Source organism: Amblyomma americanum, chromosome 10 (assembly GCF_052857255.1).
Source record: "Amblyomma americanum isolate KBUSLIRL-KWMA chromosome 10, ASM5285725v1, whole genome shotgun sequence".
NCBI classification, from domain to species: Eukaryota; Metazoa; Arthropoda; class Arachnida; order Ixodida; family Ixodidae; genus Amblyomma; species Amblyomma americanum.
Window position 1 is genome coordinate 70,681,434 of NC_135506.1, and position 13,126 is coordinate 70,694,559.

The following is a 13,126-nucleotide window of genomic DNA, read 5'->3' on the forward strand; positions in this document are numbered from 1 at the left end:
TACAACATTTAAAAACTGTCAAAGCCTCTGAAAATTACAAAGATATTTTTTTTCTTTAACGCAGTCCTACACCGCTGTCTATTCTGTCGCAGCGCAGCATACTACGTCACGTGAGTGGCGGCGCTTTTTGCGCTTAGCAGACGACGCATAACCCCGCTATGAACTGGACCGGTGGCGCGCGATCACGAGTACAGAAGAAACTAAAACAGAAATCACAACAGGTTAGAATTGTTCAATTTTGCGTTACATGTATTCCAAAGTCACCGTAGTTTGATTTCCACACAGGAGTTCTTCAAAAAACACCGTCTACAGAGTACGTTGGAGGCGCACAAAACACACTGGCCCGAAGTCGAAGGCGGACAGGACGTGCAGAGGCTGAAAATGTTTTCCAGGCGTATCGCACCCTCTTCAACCGGTGAGTTAGTTGCAGAAAACCCTTTAGTGATGTTACAAATGAGAGTATTTCATTGAAAAAAAAAAGCATACACATTACATGCATTTCCCAATCTACAGAACAGGACGATAAAGCTCCCGCCCTGATGACCCCGGGGTACTCAGGAAACGGGTACGCCTTGCATTTATAGATACAGTCCGATCTTAATACAACATTATGACTTTAAATTGCACTAAATAGTACTTTGAAGTGAATTCAACTACCTTTGTATGCATATACATACGAATTGCTTGTCTTGAACAGACACGAAGATCCCCTCCCCGTTACCAACGAGCCCAGGAGCCAAGGACGCTACTACAAGTGGGAGTATAGTCCTATCTTTTCTGTGTAGATATGTGCCTGTAAAACGTCTCTGCTAAATACACCACTGTAATTCAAATTTACCTCTTCCAGTCCCGAGTGGCTTCAAGTCACTTGTGAAGAAAGCCAGGGCTGCGTCACCGTCCCACATTACGACGACGAAGATGGGCTCATTCCAGGGGTTGACTTCTCTGGAGATGAACATTCAATGTCTCCTCAACAATGTCAACCGAATTTCACAGCTACAACAGGGTACTGACAATTACCTTAGCATGTGTTCTGATGAAGCTTCTGCGGTAGAGCAGGCTCATGACAAGGGAACAGTCACAATTATCTAAAATTTTCCTGTGTGTGGCTGCATGCCCATGCAACAGCTATGCAACTTTGTTTTGCAGCCATCGATGCATTCATTTGATGTTAATTATAATTATTTCATCAGCATGGATAATTAATTATTATCGAGTGGTTTTGGTGCATTGTGCAAAGCACCGATACAATGTCACTTGGCTGGGCATAATTGCGAAAATTACCCAAAAGACTTGTAACCTTTTAGTTCACTTTGACAACAATCATAGTATAAAAAGTATGTTTTGTTTACTTATTTAGAAAAGAAAACCTGAGCAGAACAGGTTTGAAATGTAACCACACAAGAGGAATTCTTAAATGCGAATGAACTGTATTCAGATTAACAGTGGTACAGGAAATTTACAAATGATCCAGGTAGTATGACTGATTTTATGCGCACTTTCATATTTAGTTAAGTGGAACTGCAGAAATGTGTTCGAAGCTAATATTTATGCACATTTTGAACTATATGTAACAGTAGGAATATGTCTATAATAAGCTTGCGCTTGCCCGATTCTCCACCATAACCTGGTATTTTGTTTTCCTTTTCAGCTACAACCAGCAAAGCACTTCAAACCATCCGTTCCCTTGGCCGCCGGTGCAATCTGATGAGCACCCATTACCTAAATCTCCACTAGATGTACGTAAGAGACGCATTACGCAAAAGTCAGTTCTTTTTTTTCTGGTGCGACCTGTCTAGAGGCTAACTGAGAGAGCTGAAGAATCTCTACATCGAAGTGAAGACTTCAGAAGAGAAGCTTTACCAAAATTAAAGCTAAGCATGATGCTAAAGGAATGTTTTTAGCAGGAGAGACTCTGAACCTGCAACAAACCAGTAGCAACGAAACCATTCACAGTGCCAGTCTTGTATTGACAGACTAACTTGCCCGTGTCAGCCTAATCAGCCAGTGTTAGCAGGCACATAGCTTAGACATTACTGCATGGGATTAATTTTTAACCGCTTAATAGCACAGCTGGCCAAACTGGTAGCAGAATGTTCACTGCAAAAGAAATGCTAAAAACAATGTGGCTCAGACATTCAACAAGAGATCGCATGAGGGGTTAGTGAAGAAGTGCATGCTATCGAGTTTCTTGCACATTTATTTTTTCATGCTGTTCTTTGTTTAGCAACCTGGGACACCATCGGTTAGGTGGGCATTAAGGCAACACCCACAAGGCGGGCCAACTTGGAGCCTACAAAGCAGCGACAATGCTTCTACTTCATCTTTCACACCATGCACTTCAACATCCTATAGAGGTATGTACAGAAAGTCACGAGTGCTGTCTGCCGTTTTTCATATTTTAAGACCTCTTGTTGCATACTTTGTCTACATACTTGATTTTGTGAAAAAATATCGACAAATTACTCTGAAAGTCATGTGGACTCTTATGAGAACACTAAAAGAAGCGGGCATGCAGAATGTGCTATTGCGATCAAAAGTTTACAAAGCACATGTTCTCGGAAAAAGGTCTATTGTAGCTCTGCCTCATGACCCAGTCGTGTCGTATTCTTGGCAGTGGATAAAGAATGCATGTTACCTCATACCTTGACACACTTCAGGTGACAGAATTACACTACTGCGCTTAAATAAATTTTTTCCCACCCACTTGTAAACTTTTGATCTCTATAGTACAGGTGTCACAAAAAATAAAATTAAGCAAACTTGTGTTGAAAAACTGTGTTACTCCACCTGAGACACTCATATGATGAACAACAAAAGTAAAGTGCTGGTCAGCCAGATATGCCACATGTGCCCTTACTGTGTGCATGCGCATCTGCTGGTGGAGTGCACCACAATGAAATTTCTCCATTGCCCATGTGCTTTATTTTTGCAGCACTTGTACTCATTCGGTATGCACTCTGACTAGTCTGTGCCCTTACATTCGCCCAAAGCTGATCTTCTTGAAGGTGTATAAAGCAGTAAAAGTTGGGATTTAACCATTTCTGGTCAAAATGGAAAATACCAGACCATACGAACTAGTCTGCTAGCCTGTTTCCAGATTGTTTTTGCTTGTTTCTGTTCATCATAAATGGTTATCAGTATTCATGAGCTAATGATTACATTTTTATTTTACATTGTAGTAGCACATATCATTCCAAAGAACACTACAAACCTAAGAAACTGCCATGGCAAGGCGCTTTTAACGGGTCTTTTGCCGATATAGTATTACCATACGGCATGCAAAAGTTTTGCATGCACTGATAACACAAGCCTCATTCATGTGCTGTAAAACTAGTCAAGTAGGGCTCTTAGAAAAGCTCTAAAGAAAACGGGAGCTACAGAATGACTGAGATTTCTCGCAGGCTTGATGTGCTAGCCACAGTTAAGAGGAGCTCTGAGTGCTTGCACCACTAAGCTCTAGCTTGCATGCCTAAGCTACAAGAATTGTTTACCGCCCTGCAACCTCAATGTTGTGCAAACTACAGTAGCTGCGTCATGGGAGTGAGTTGCCAGCTGGCTGCTTGAGAGTTCACAACAGGGTTAACAACTCTCTTCCCATACAGGATCACCACAAAGCGGCAGCTCTGCAGTCATGACTGCGCCAATTCACCTTCCACAGACACCGGCCAATACAAGAGAGCTGCCACACAACCTGCAGCAAATCGCGTTACGTACTCCACAGCCTGGTCTACAGCCAAGCACAGGCATCCTAGACACTCCAGCCAACACCACCTCATTACTGCTACGCCGATGTTTTACCCCACGAACACCAGCACCCATGAGAAGACCACCCAGCCTCCGACAAATCAACATGCAAGGAACTAGAACTCCACACTTAGGTCTCCAGCAAACAAGATGTGTTCCAGAATCGCCAATGACCAGATCCATATCCCAGGCAAGCCAGTTGAGCCGTAAGAATATCCAAGAGAAAAGCAAGGAAAAAGAACAGGTGAACTTCCAGCACACAAGCGTACAGGACAGCGTAACTTCTCAGTCATGTCGTCAAGAAAAAGGAGATGCTTTTGACACTTCCCGTGGCAATTCTTCACCACTACGGGGCCAAAGTTGCCGCAGAATTGATGTTAAGCACAGGACGGAGCCACCTGTAGACCAGGGAGGTAATGTACAAGAAGCAAGAGACCCCCAACACAGTCTTGAGCACAAGACGCATGTTCAGGGGCCACCAAATGCCCATACTGCATCAGTGACAGTTCAGGATCATCACGACTTGCAGAAACGTAGGAGCAATACAGTTCACATCCAGCACAGTACCGAGGAAAGTACACGGACTCCAACTTCTGCCCATCGACACAGAAAAACTGCGTCCGAAATCAATGTGGCGCCAGCTGACCCAGAGCAGGAAGCAGTCTGTGATGCTCCAATGCGTTCTTATAAAGACAAGTCCGCTGTTGGAAGTGCACAGGTAAGTGCTGTTCTGTTCAGCTTTGGTACTAATAGAAGGAGGCAGCCTAACAGTAGAACCTTTAACAAGTTAAAATTGCACCCCACATTTCAGGTCGCACCAAAGCCGGCAGACAAGGTAGTGGAATATCCAAGTAAGCATTGCTATTCTTGAGCATGCCTAAATCTACAACCGATCTTCAGATTAGAAAATGCCAAGCATAGAGATCAGACTAAATTTATAGCAGGCTTAATACTTACACAACTAAGTTTCTTGCCTTGCAGGTAGAAAGCTTTTTCTCTGCAAGTCACATCATGCAGAAACTTCAGCTATTGGCTGATGAAAACTAACATATCTATAATTTTAAAATGCCAAAACTTCTTCACGCAGGTGTATCAGATATGCGGAATATGGACAGCTTCTACAAGAGTGCCTGGGTTCTCGAACTGCAACGTACGCACCAAGAGCTGCTGATGAAGGAGATCAAAGCACAAATCATGTACAAGCCCGCTGATCGCTTTTCTATCATGTCCATTTTCGAAGACAACGATGACCCCTTTATGGGACACAAGTCCTGCACCTCGTCACTGCCATATCGCACCCTCGACGAAGAGCTGCACATTTCCACTGGCTCATCCAGCAGCTCGCCTGCCAGCCAGGACATAGCCAGACACACTGGAACAAAGTCCAGCACAAAGAGACGAAGGTGCGAGAGAAACATCGGCAGCAAGGATTCTTCGCAACGCAGCAATTTGAAGACCAGGCCTGCCGTGGATCGACACAGCCAGCCAAACTCAAGCCAGAGCTTGAACCAGCACAATGTTTCACCTGAATGCCCGAGACATGTTGTGCAGGGAGAAGTGGAGCCATCTTCTTCAGAAGTGAGAGAAGCACCCGCTTTCAAACCACTCCCATTCAAAGAAGAAATCGGCAAGCAGAAGCTATGTCAAGGAAATGTGAGCCCCAACTCGGACAAGGGAAAGACGACCAGCCGTCTTATTGAATCCGGTGCCAGTAGAAGCGAAAGTGGCACACAGCAAGGGGACAGAGGGGAACAGTGCACCTTGCTCACCTCCACTGCTGACCCAGCACGTATCCCACATGGTGACATTCCACAGCAGGTGTCTGCAAATGAGCTCAAGTGTGTAACCATTTTGCGCGAGTCAAGCCTGAAGCAGTGCCGATGCGGCGAGCTTAAGGTCAACAAAGCTTGCCAGGCTCAGCCAGATGTCTCCACTGTGAGCACGTCGTATGACGCATGAGTGGTGTCAAAAGCTTGTTTTCAGTTCGCCGGTATACTCCCGCTGAATTTAGTTCTATGTGCCTAACCGCATGGCCGGCTGCAAGGACAGTGCGATACAGGCTTTCGTTATAACACAGTCATAGCCCAATGTAAATGTATTCGCAGAATCATTCCAGCACAGGTCACCAACCTACAGAATTACCTGGCACCATAATTGTGATAATTGTGTTTGGTGGGCTCTCAAGTGACAAGCAATCCAGATTGTTGAGAGCCTAGAAACTAGGACAACACTAATGACAAGAATTACCGCCTTTGCATTGCTATTTACATGAAAATGCAAACGCTGCAAGGCTGGGCTCACACCTGCTCCAAAATTATTCCCACCAAAATTCCTCTATTTAAATGCTGGAGAAAAAGTGCTTCTGTGACCAAAAAGAGCGAAGACAGAGAGAAGTGCATTTGCAGTGTGCTTTAATGCCACGCAATATGCAGGTATACACAAAAAGAGTGTACAAAGCTGTGATGTACCGAGAGAGAAAAACAAGTGCACGGTAAATATATTGCTGCTGCATTCGACGCAGACACCTCGTGTCAATGCATCCGGTCGTCGGCCCTGTGCTAAACAAACGCGGGTGAACAACCTGTCACTTGAAAGTATCACTTCAAAGCAGCTAACCTCACGGTCGGCAATAAACCTGCTTTGAGCTTCTCCCGAGCCTTTGTTCGCCGACGCGCCTGTGCAGCGTCTACTACACGCACGCACAAGAAGCAGACAGACCTGATTTCCAGACACAAACAAATGCAGGCTGCAAATGGATCGTTGCCGCCTCTCTCGAAGAAGCAGCAGCAACGATGCCATGCATGCAGCTTGCCTTTGCACATGCGGTCAGAAAACTCTCTCCATGCATGACGTCCGCCTTCTTATTTCCTTGCTCTCAACAGCTTTGTAACAGGTGACACATACCTGGCACTGTGCTTAGCCTGAAACTGCGTGCAAACAGGAAGGTGTACAAACACGAGCCTTTGAAATGGGCAAATAGACTCTGCAACCACATCACAACAAGACCTCTAGACAACATGTTATTGTTATACAAAGTGCTATAGATTCTCTCTGCACAGTGCAGTGTAGTACTATCGAGGGTAGTAGTAGCAACACGTCATTCCAACATCACTGCCACAGAAATCAATAAACTATGTGGAACATTCCAGTTTATGTTAGAGGTTTATGTGAAACAGTGCTCCACATACTTGTATCTGGAAACAAGCTATGCGGTGTGCAGTCAGAAAGAATAAGCATCACTGCCATGGGGCTCGGGTTTCAAAGAGTACACTGTGTGACGTGCAATCAGAATATCAGAAGAAAATAAAAAATATAAACACCTCAGGCGCTGCGCATCACACTCTTTCATCACAAATTGACAATATGGAGGAGCATTCTGTGTGAAATGCCAAAAGCACCAGTACAGTTCACAAAAACTAATGTGTGTCGACTAAGCACCCTACCGAGTAATGCACGTGTGCAGATGGTTGCAGGAAGTGGCCACCCTCTCAGCACGTATAAAGAAAACGTTGCGATGGCTGAACGCTGGTCATGTTTACACCCTCCCTTGAGAAGGAATGGAGGATGTAGTCGGATTTATGAACATGGCACTGTCTGACGAATGGAATGCAAAAAAAAAAAAGCAAACATGCGAGAGAAAGTAGAAGGCCTTTTACTTTGTATACTTTGTAGGAGCACTGCAGCTCAAAGCACGAGATACAACCTAAGTCACTGATGCGATTTTCCGCGACATCTCCCTCCAGAAGCCTTACTTTACCCAAAAGTTGCCTCAACCAGCACTCTTTAGCAGTGCTCGGCTTTGGTGGTCAGTATTGGCTAAACCAACAGTGCTGGCCTCAGCACAAATAAGGAAAAGAAAAAATAACACTAAAATAACACCGAGCTTCTTACTTCTAAGTGCAATCACCATTGATTCTACACTATGCAGAAGGCATCCCTATCTAGCACACCAGTGTCCTCTAAAAATAAATTACTAGTCATGCTGGTGCATTTCTGTAGTCTCTCTGGACAAAAGATCGTGCAAAGTAACATTCAGAAGATGGCGTAGCTACACCGTGGCGATCATCGCTGCTACCATTCTGAAAGTTAGGCAACGACAGAACAGTTATCAAGTGAACTTTGCTGGGGGTGTGATCTGTCTTGCATTCAGGAATGGGAACTTTGTAAATAGTGCATACTTTCCTGTCTCTCAAGCTGTCACTACTACTTCAGGCAGAAGCAAAAATACATTCTAGAGGAGCTCGCATAACAGCGCAAGTTGTAACTGCCTCGTGAAAGCTGCCACAAAGGCATGGGTATTTCATTATTGCTGCTGGTCATATAGCTCGTGACTGGGATGTGCATGCGATGTCCCGAGGACATCCGAATGCGTGCTAGGGGAAAAGTAGCTGCTTTACAACCAAGTTTGGTAGCAACAGCATCTAAGCTATTTACAAAGGACACTGCACAGGTTGCAGAACAGGGACGTGTAACTATTATGCACATCAACAGCTTTTCAAAATGATGAAGTACAAAACAATCGCATGAGACAACAAAACAACAAAAATGTTGGACCGCTTAGGAATATGTATCACAAGAAAAAAAAGTTTAAAAAATCAGAAGATACAAAACACTGGTCTTTCTCTGCACGCTGGTACACAATGAAAGGAAAATTAAGCGGCAATGCAGAAAGCTTCTGAAAGCACTAACATTCGTGTCAAACAAATCAGTTAAGATGTATGACATCTAATGTACACCTCGCTTGTACATGAAACAGGAGATAAAGTAGGTGATTTGCTCGTCCAACTTTTACCTTGTAGGAAGTTTTGCTCATGGAACAGTGGAATGGTTCCCAGAACTTTCTCGTGCAGCTGGTTAAACCCGATGGTCCTCATCACAAGCGATATTCTCTATTTCTTCTTCGTGTCTGTTTTACACATCAAAGGCAGCAAGCAGCACCGCACTTTTGTTGTACCACCAAGAAGAGATGGAACGTATATATTATAGCCTTTGGCATTTGTATGGCATCTTTCCCTGGTATTCTTTTTGTCTCCTTTGATTGTGGTGAGCCCTTCCAATATACTTTTGGGAGCATCAAATCACTTCAACAGCCAACACTGGCTCCTGCGGCACTAATATTAAATGGCCAACATTGGCTCCCATTACACCAATATTTGATGGCCAACATTGGCTCAAATTGCACTAACATTCGATGGCCAAACATTGGCTCATGTTACATTGATATTAAAAAGCCAACATTGGCTCATCCTGCAATAATATTCAATGGCCAACATTGGCTCACACTGCACCAGCGCCATTCGCCATGCCATTCGGGAAGTGAATTTGCGAGTTTTGGAGAATTCCTAAAGGTGTAATAGTTTACAAACAAAGAATTAATTACTGCTTATATCTAGCTGGCCACAGCCTTGCGATTTCAGAGAAAACTGATGCAGTGCTTTCTGTTCCTGTAGTTAAGAAAATTTGTCCTAAACCACAGCTGCACACCTGCAGAGCTTTCTTTTGCAGCCATAAGGCTGTGCCTTGGTGGAAGTGATCATGTTCTTACTCAGAAGTGAATGGCGTTCACTGCAGGCGAGTTCAGGTGATGGAAATATGGCGATGTGACTGCCACCAACAGATAGTGTACAAAGTGCACTGATGATTGTGTATCCGATAGAAGTTTCAGCAACCGTTTGCTAACGTGGGCCATCCACACTATTTCTCATTCTACTGGACATATGTGCAACCCCAAGCAAGCAACAGCCAGCATCCAAGCCAAGCTAAGTCATTCATGCTTACACTTTGCTTATACGTTACCCCTCTGGGTCAAGCAATGATTTCATTCCAGCATTGATATCAAAGTGACATCAACGTGAGCACACTGCATGTGTATGCTAACAACACATGCCTAAACTTTAATGCTTGGCAAAGATACCATGCAGGCACCTATGCAAAGCTCTCACAACTTCCGCATAGGTCATTACAAAACGTGCTTGATGGTGTAACAATATTAGCTAATCTCTGTTCATTCTCCTACATTCTACTCGTTACCCTGACTTTTCAAGCGATTTTCATGCATATCATGACTTGTAGGAACAAGGGGATGTTGGAGTAAAGTGAAAAAATAACAACAGTCTATTTCCATGACCTTTTAACAGTACTTTTGAATGTTCTTTCTATTTCAATCGAGCATTCCGAACCCATCATGACTCTTCATGAGAGTGCTGATTTTTGTGCCCCCACTTGACACCCGCAACTTGGCTATCACAACGTATGATTGTGAATGGTGCGAAACCAGTTATTTGTTCTTGCCAACTTTGCTTGGTACAATGGACATCGGACATTTCTGTGCAGTTTCTAGTGTTAATGATTCCCGGCATGACTAGCATTCACATGGCCTGAGTTGGCCTGTTTGCAAGACTAGTGAATAAGAAGGACTTATCTCATGACGAGTCAATATATAATTACTTCTCAATGCCAGTAAATGATATCATCTACAATGCACTGTGTAAGCTGACAAAAGTGCAGTCAGATTTTATGATAAGTGTCAAAATGAGGTTCTAAGCTTTTGTCAGTGCATTAAATATCCTTGAAAACCAGCATGCAGATGGTGCTGTAAAAGAGCTAGCACATCAACAACTGCTGCTACAGCATTTATCACAAAATAATTTTGTTCTTTAAAACATTTGGTAGCCAGCCTCTAAGACCAGGATTAAAAGCCCAAGTTCTAAGATCACCACACTGCTGCTCAACTAAAGATTACATGCAGTTAAACGGCTGAGTGGTCCATTAACTAAGGAACTCACACTCACAAAACAAAAAACTATAACGATTTTCCATACCTACTATTCGTAGCCACAGGAGTCAAATCAAACCCGTGTTGTCATTCACAGCAGCTGGTCACAGCAGAAATGCACAAAATCCTAAACATAAATACGAGAGCTGTTCGGCCTGTCGGACAATATGAGCATGCTGCATGCATGCTCGCAATGGATCATCCAATTAGATGCGGTAAAATTTAAAAACAACCATCCAAACTGGCAGCACAAAATACAAAAGAAAAGAAACAAATATACCAACATGTCGGGCTGCCTAACAAAGCATAAGAACTGTTCGGTAAACATAACAGAGAAACCACTCCAATAATCTTCGGATGACAACAAGCAAGGGAGCGTGACATAGCCAGTCAAATACAAGGCCATAATAGTACGCCCCCAGATCTAGCGTGACTAGTACCACTTGTAGTCTGCTCCTTCCATTTCTTCGTCGCACAGGACAAAAAGAAGCCCTATTACCAAAATATTTTCTGCACAAACAGCATCCGTGGACGACCAGCCTTGGGTCCAGCCTTTGCCAGCAAAGCACTGGTTGTGAAAGTTGGCCGTTTGGAAAGAAAAATATAACTACAATAAAGAAGAGCTGTAAACTCCAACCAGACAATACTAATGGCAGCTTGGAGCTGTTCGCACGAAAGAAAGATACAAACAAACAAGAAATAGTATGTGTATGTTAACAATTCTCCACTCAGAGTGGCTTTCCTCCCGTCCCTACTCATGCAATGAATACATATCACAACTCCACAAAAGAAAAAATGCTATAAAAAAAAGACAAAAACAACAACACGGACCTTGGATCACGCATCAACTGCACCCACACCACGACAGAGATTTCAGTATTTTCAACCACAGTTTGGAATGGAATGCAGCAAAATGTTGGGCCGCCACACCGTGAAAAAGAAACTTGCTGCACAGCTCCAATCTGCGAGTCCTGATAATGCATCCACAAACTGAACAGGTTCTTTTTCAGTCAGCAGTACGTGAATGTGTTAAGACCACAGACCAGACACACGCAGCAGCAAAATTGGGACGCAAAACAATCAGCCGACAAACAGGCTGATATTTCCGCACTTGGCCGTGGAATGACAACTGCGACTAATTCAGAACACAGAAAATAACAGATCAGCAGCGTCTGTGCTCGGCAAGTCGGTGATTTTATGCGATCCAACACAGCAACAGCCCGAGTTCTTGCAAAGCGTCACCTAGCCTGCAGACTGGCATGTGGCACTGTTTAAAGGGACTAAAAAAAAATCTTCCAAGATAAAGTGAGTCTGGACTGACAGACTGCCCGTCGAAGATGTCAGCTATGTAGATTTCACCCGAGACAGGGCAGTGGTAGGACCGAGAAAGGCATAAATGTCCGGCACCTAGGCTCACTAGCCATGCATTTTTCTGCACAAAGAGTGATACTACCAATGGTAAGATAAACAAATTGGCTGAGCCCTGGAAATTGTTTCAGAGTAATCAGGACATCATCAATCGAGCTAGTTTATGTCTCGTTTTGTATATAGACTGAACTTTTTTATTTAAACTGCAGAAAAAAAAGAGATAAAAGTATGCCAAACTTAATTTTCTAAACTTAGTTTTAAACAAAAAAGGTCAGTATTCTTGACATTCACGCTGCAGCTGTAGCTGACCACTGGCCAGGACTATTGACCCGCAGAAAATATTATTTAGCCACCGCGGTGACTCCGAGGTTATGGTGCTCGGCTGCTGACCTGAAAGACACAGGTTCAATTCCGGCCGCGATGGTCACATTTTGATGGAGGCAAAATGCTAGAAGCCCGTGTACTCTGCAACGTCAGTGCATGTTAAAGCACCCCAGGTAGTCGAAATTATCCGGAGTCCTCTACTACAGAGTACCTCATAGCCTGAGTCACTTTGGGACATTAAACCCCATAAAACTAAACCAAGAAAATATTATTCGACAGAAAAAAAGAACAACAAAAACTGTGTTCTGAAATAAATAGCAAAAACGTCCGCCAAATTAAATTTAAAAAAATTGAATACCCCAACCCTTATGTATAAATTAGAGAGTGCAAGGTGCAGAAACATTGAAAAATAAAAGAAGTAGTGATGCAATCACATGCAATTACATCACTGTTAGCTCCATATATGCACAATTACTGAAGCACGTACAGAGGTAAATGTCCCAAGAACCATACATGCATGGGTAGCCTGAGACATGCCAGTCCGCAAACTAGAGAGCTGCGGGACAACACTGTGTGGTCTACAGACCTGCCCAGCAATGCATCAGCTGCTGACCGGAATGCTGTTGGCTCACAGCAAGCCCCCACTGCTGCAACTCGGAGACGGCCATCAGCCAGTCTAGCGGTCTTCCTCTCCGGAGTCTCCGTCGTCGGTGGTGTAGGCCTGGTTGATGCCGCGAATGTGAACGTACTGGACCGTCTTCTTATTGTCGCGTGTGGTCGAGTCGCTCCACCAGGGGTGTGCAAAGAGGTCGCTGACTTCTTCCAGAGACTTGCCCTTCGTCTCCGGCAGGAAGAAGAAGAAAAAGATCCATCCCAGTAGCGAAAGACCGGCATAGAGCCAGAAAGTGCCTG

General features: G+C 44.0%; 2 protein-coding genes across 3 annotated transcripts in view; one reads left to right on the forward strand and one right to left on the reverse strand.

The window, feature by feature from the left end:
- The first annotated feature begins 15 nt into the window (after positions 1–15).
- On the forward strand, positions 16–9,309 carry LOC144107153 (uncharacterized). The gene is made up of 10 exons (XM_077640146.1): positions 16–221; positions 286–415; positions 514–565; positions 698–754; positions 848–1,006; positions 1,652–1,739; positions 2,228–2,357; positions 3,606–4,465; positions 4,559–4,598; positions 4,835–9,309. Exons 1-10 carry the CDS (start codon positions 159–161, stop codon positions 5,704–5,706), a joined length of 2,451 nt encoding a protein of 816 aa, XP_077496272.1. The 5' UTR covers positions 16–158; the 3' UTR covers positions 5,707–9,309.
- LOC144107156 (proton myo-inositol cotransporter-like) overlaps positions 6,142–13,126 on the reverse strand; it is a 31,607-nt gene continuing 24,622 nt past the window's right edge. Inside the window, exons 9-10 of one of the 2 annotated variants that reach the window (XR_013309236.1) lie at positions 9,241–13,123; positions 6,142–9,151 (exon numbers count right to left, since the gene is read on the reverse strand). Coding sequence is in view for 1 of the 2 variants with exons in the window: in XM_077640151.1 (XP_077496277.1) it covers positions 12,891–13,123 (233 nt within the window). In the remaining variant the exon portion in view is untranslated. Of the gene's footprint in view, positions 13,124–13,126 lie in introns of both variants that reach the window. The other variant, XM_077640151.1, reaches the window with a different exon arrangement.

Excerpts from the sequence above, each read along its gene's own strand:
- LOC144107153 (XM_077640146.1), top strand. The coding sequence starts at position 159 with ATGAACTGGACCGGTGGCGCGCGATCACGAGTACAGAAGAAACTAAAA. Across the intron at positions 1,007-1,651 it reads AATTTCACAGCTACAACAGG|CTACAACCAGCAAAGCACTT; the intron begins GTACTGACAATT and ends TTTCCTTTTCAG. Across the intron at positions 2,358-3,605 it reads CACTTCAACATCCTATAGAG|GATCACCACAAAGCGGCAGC; the intron begins GTATGTACAGAA and ends CTTCCCATACAG.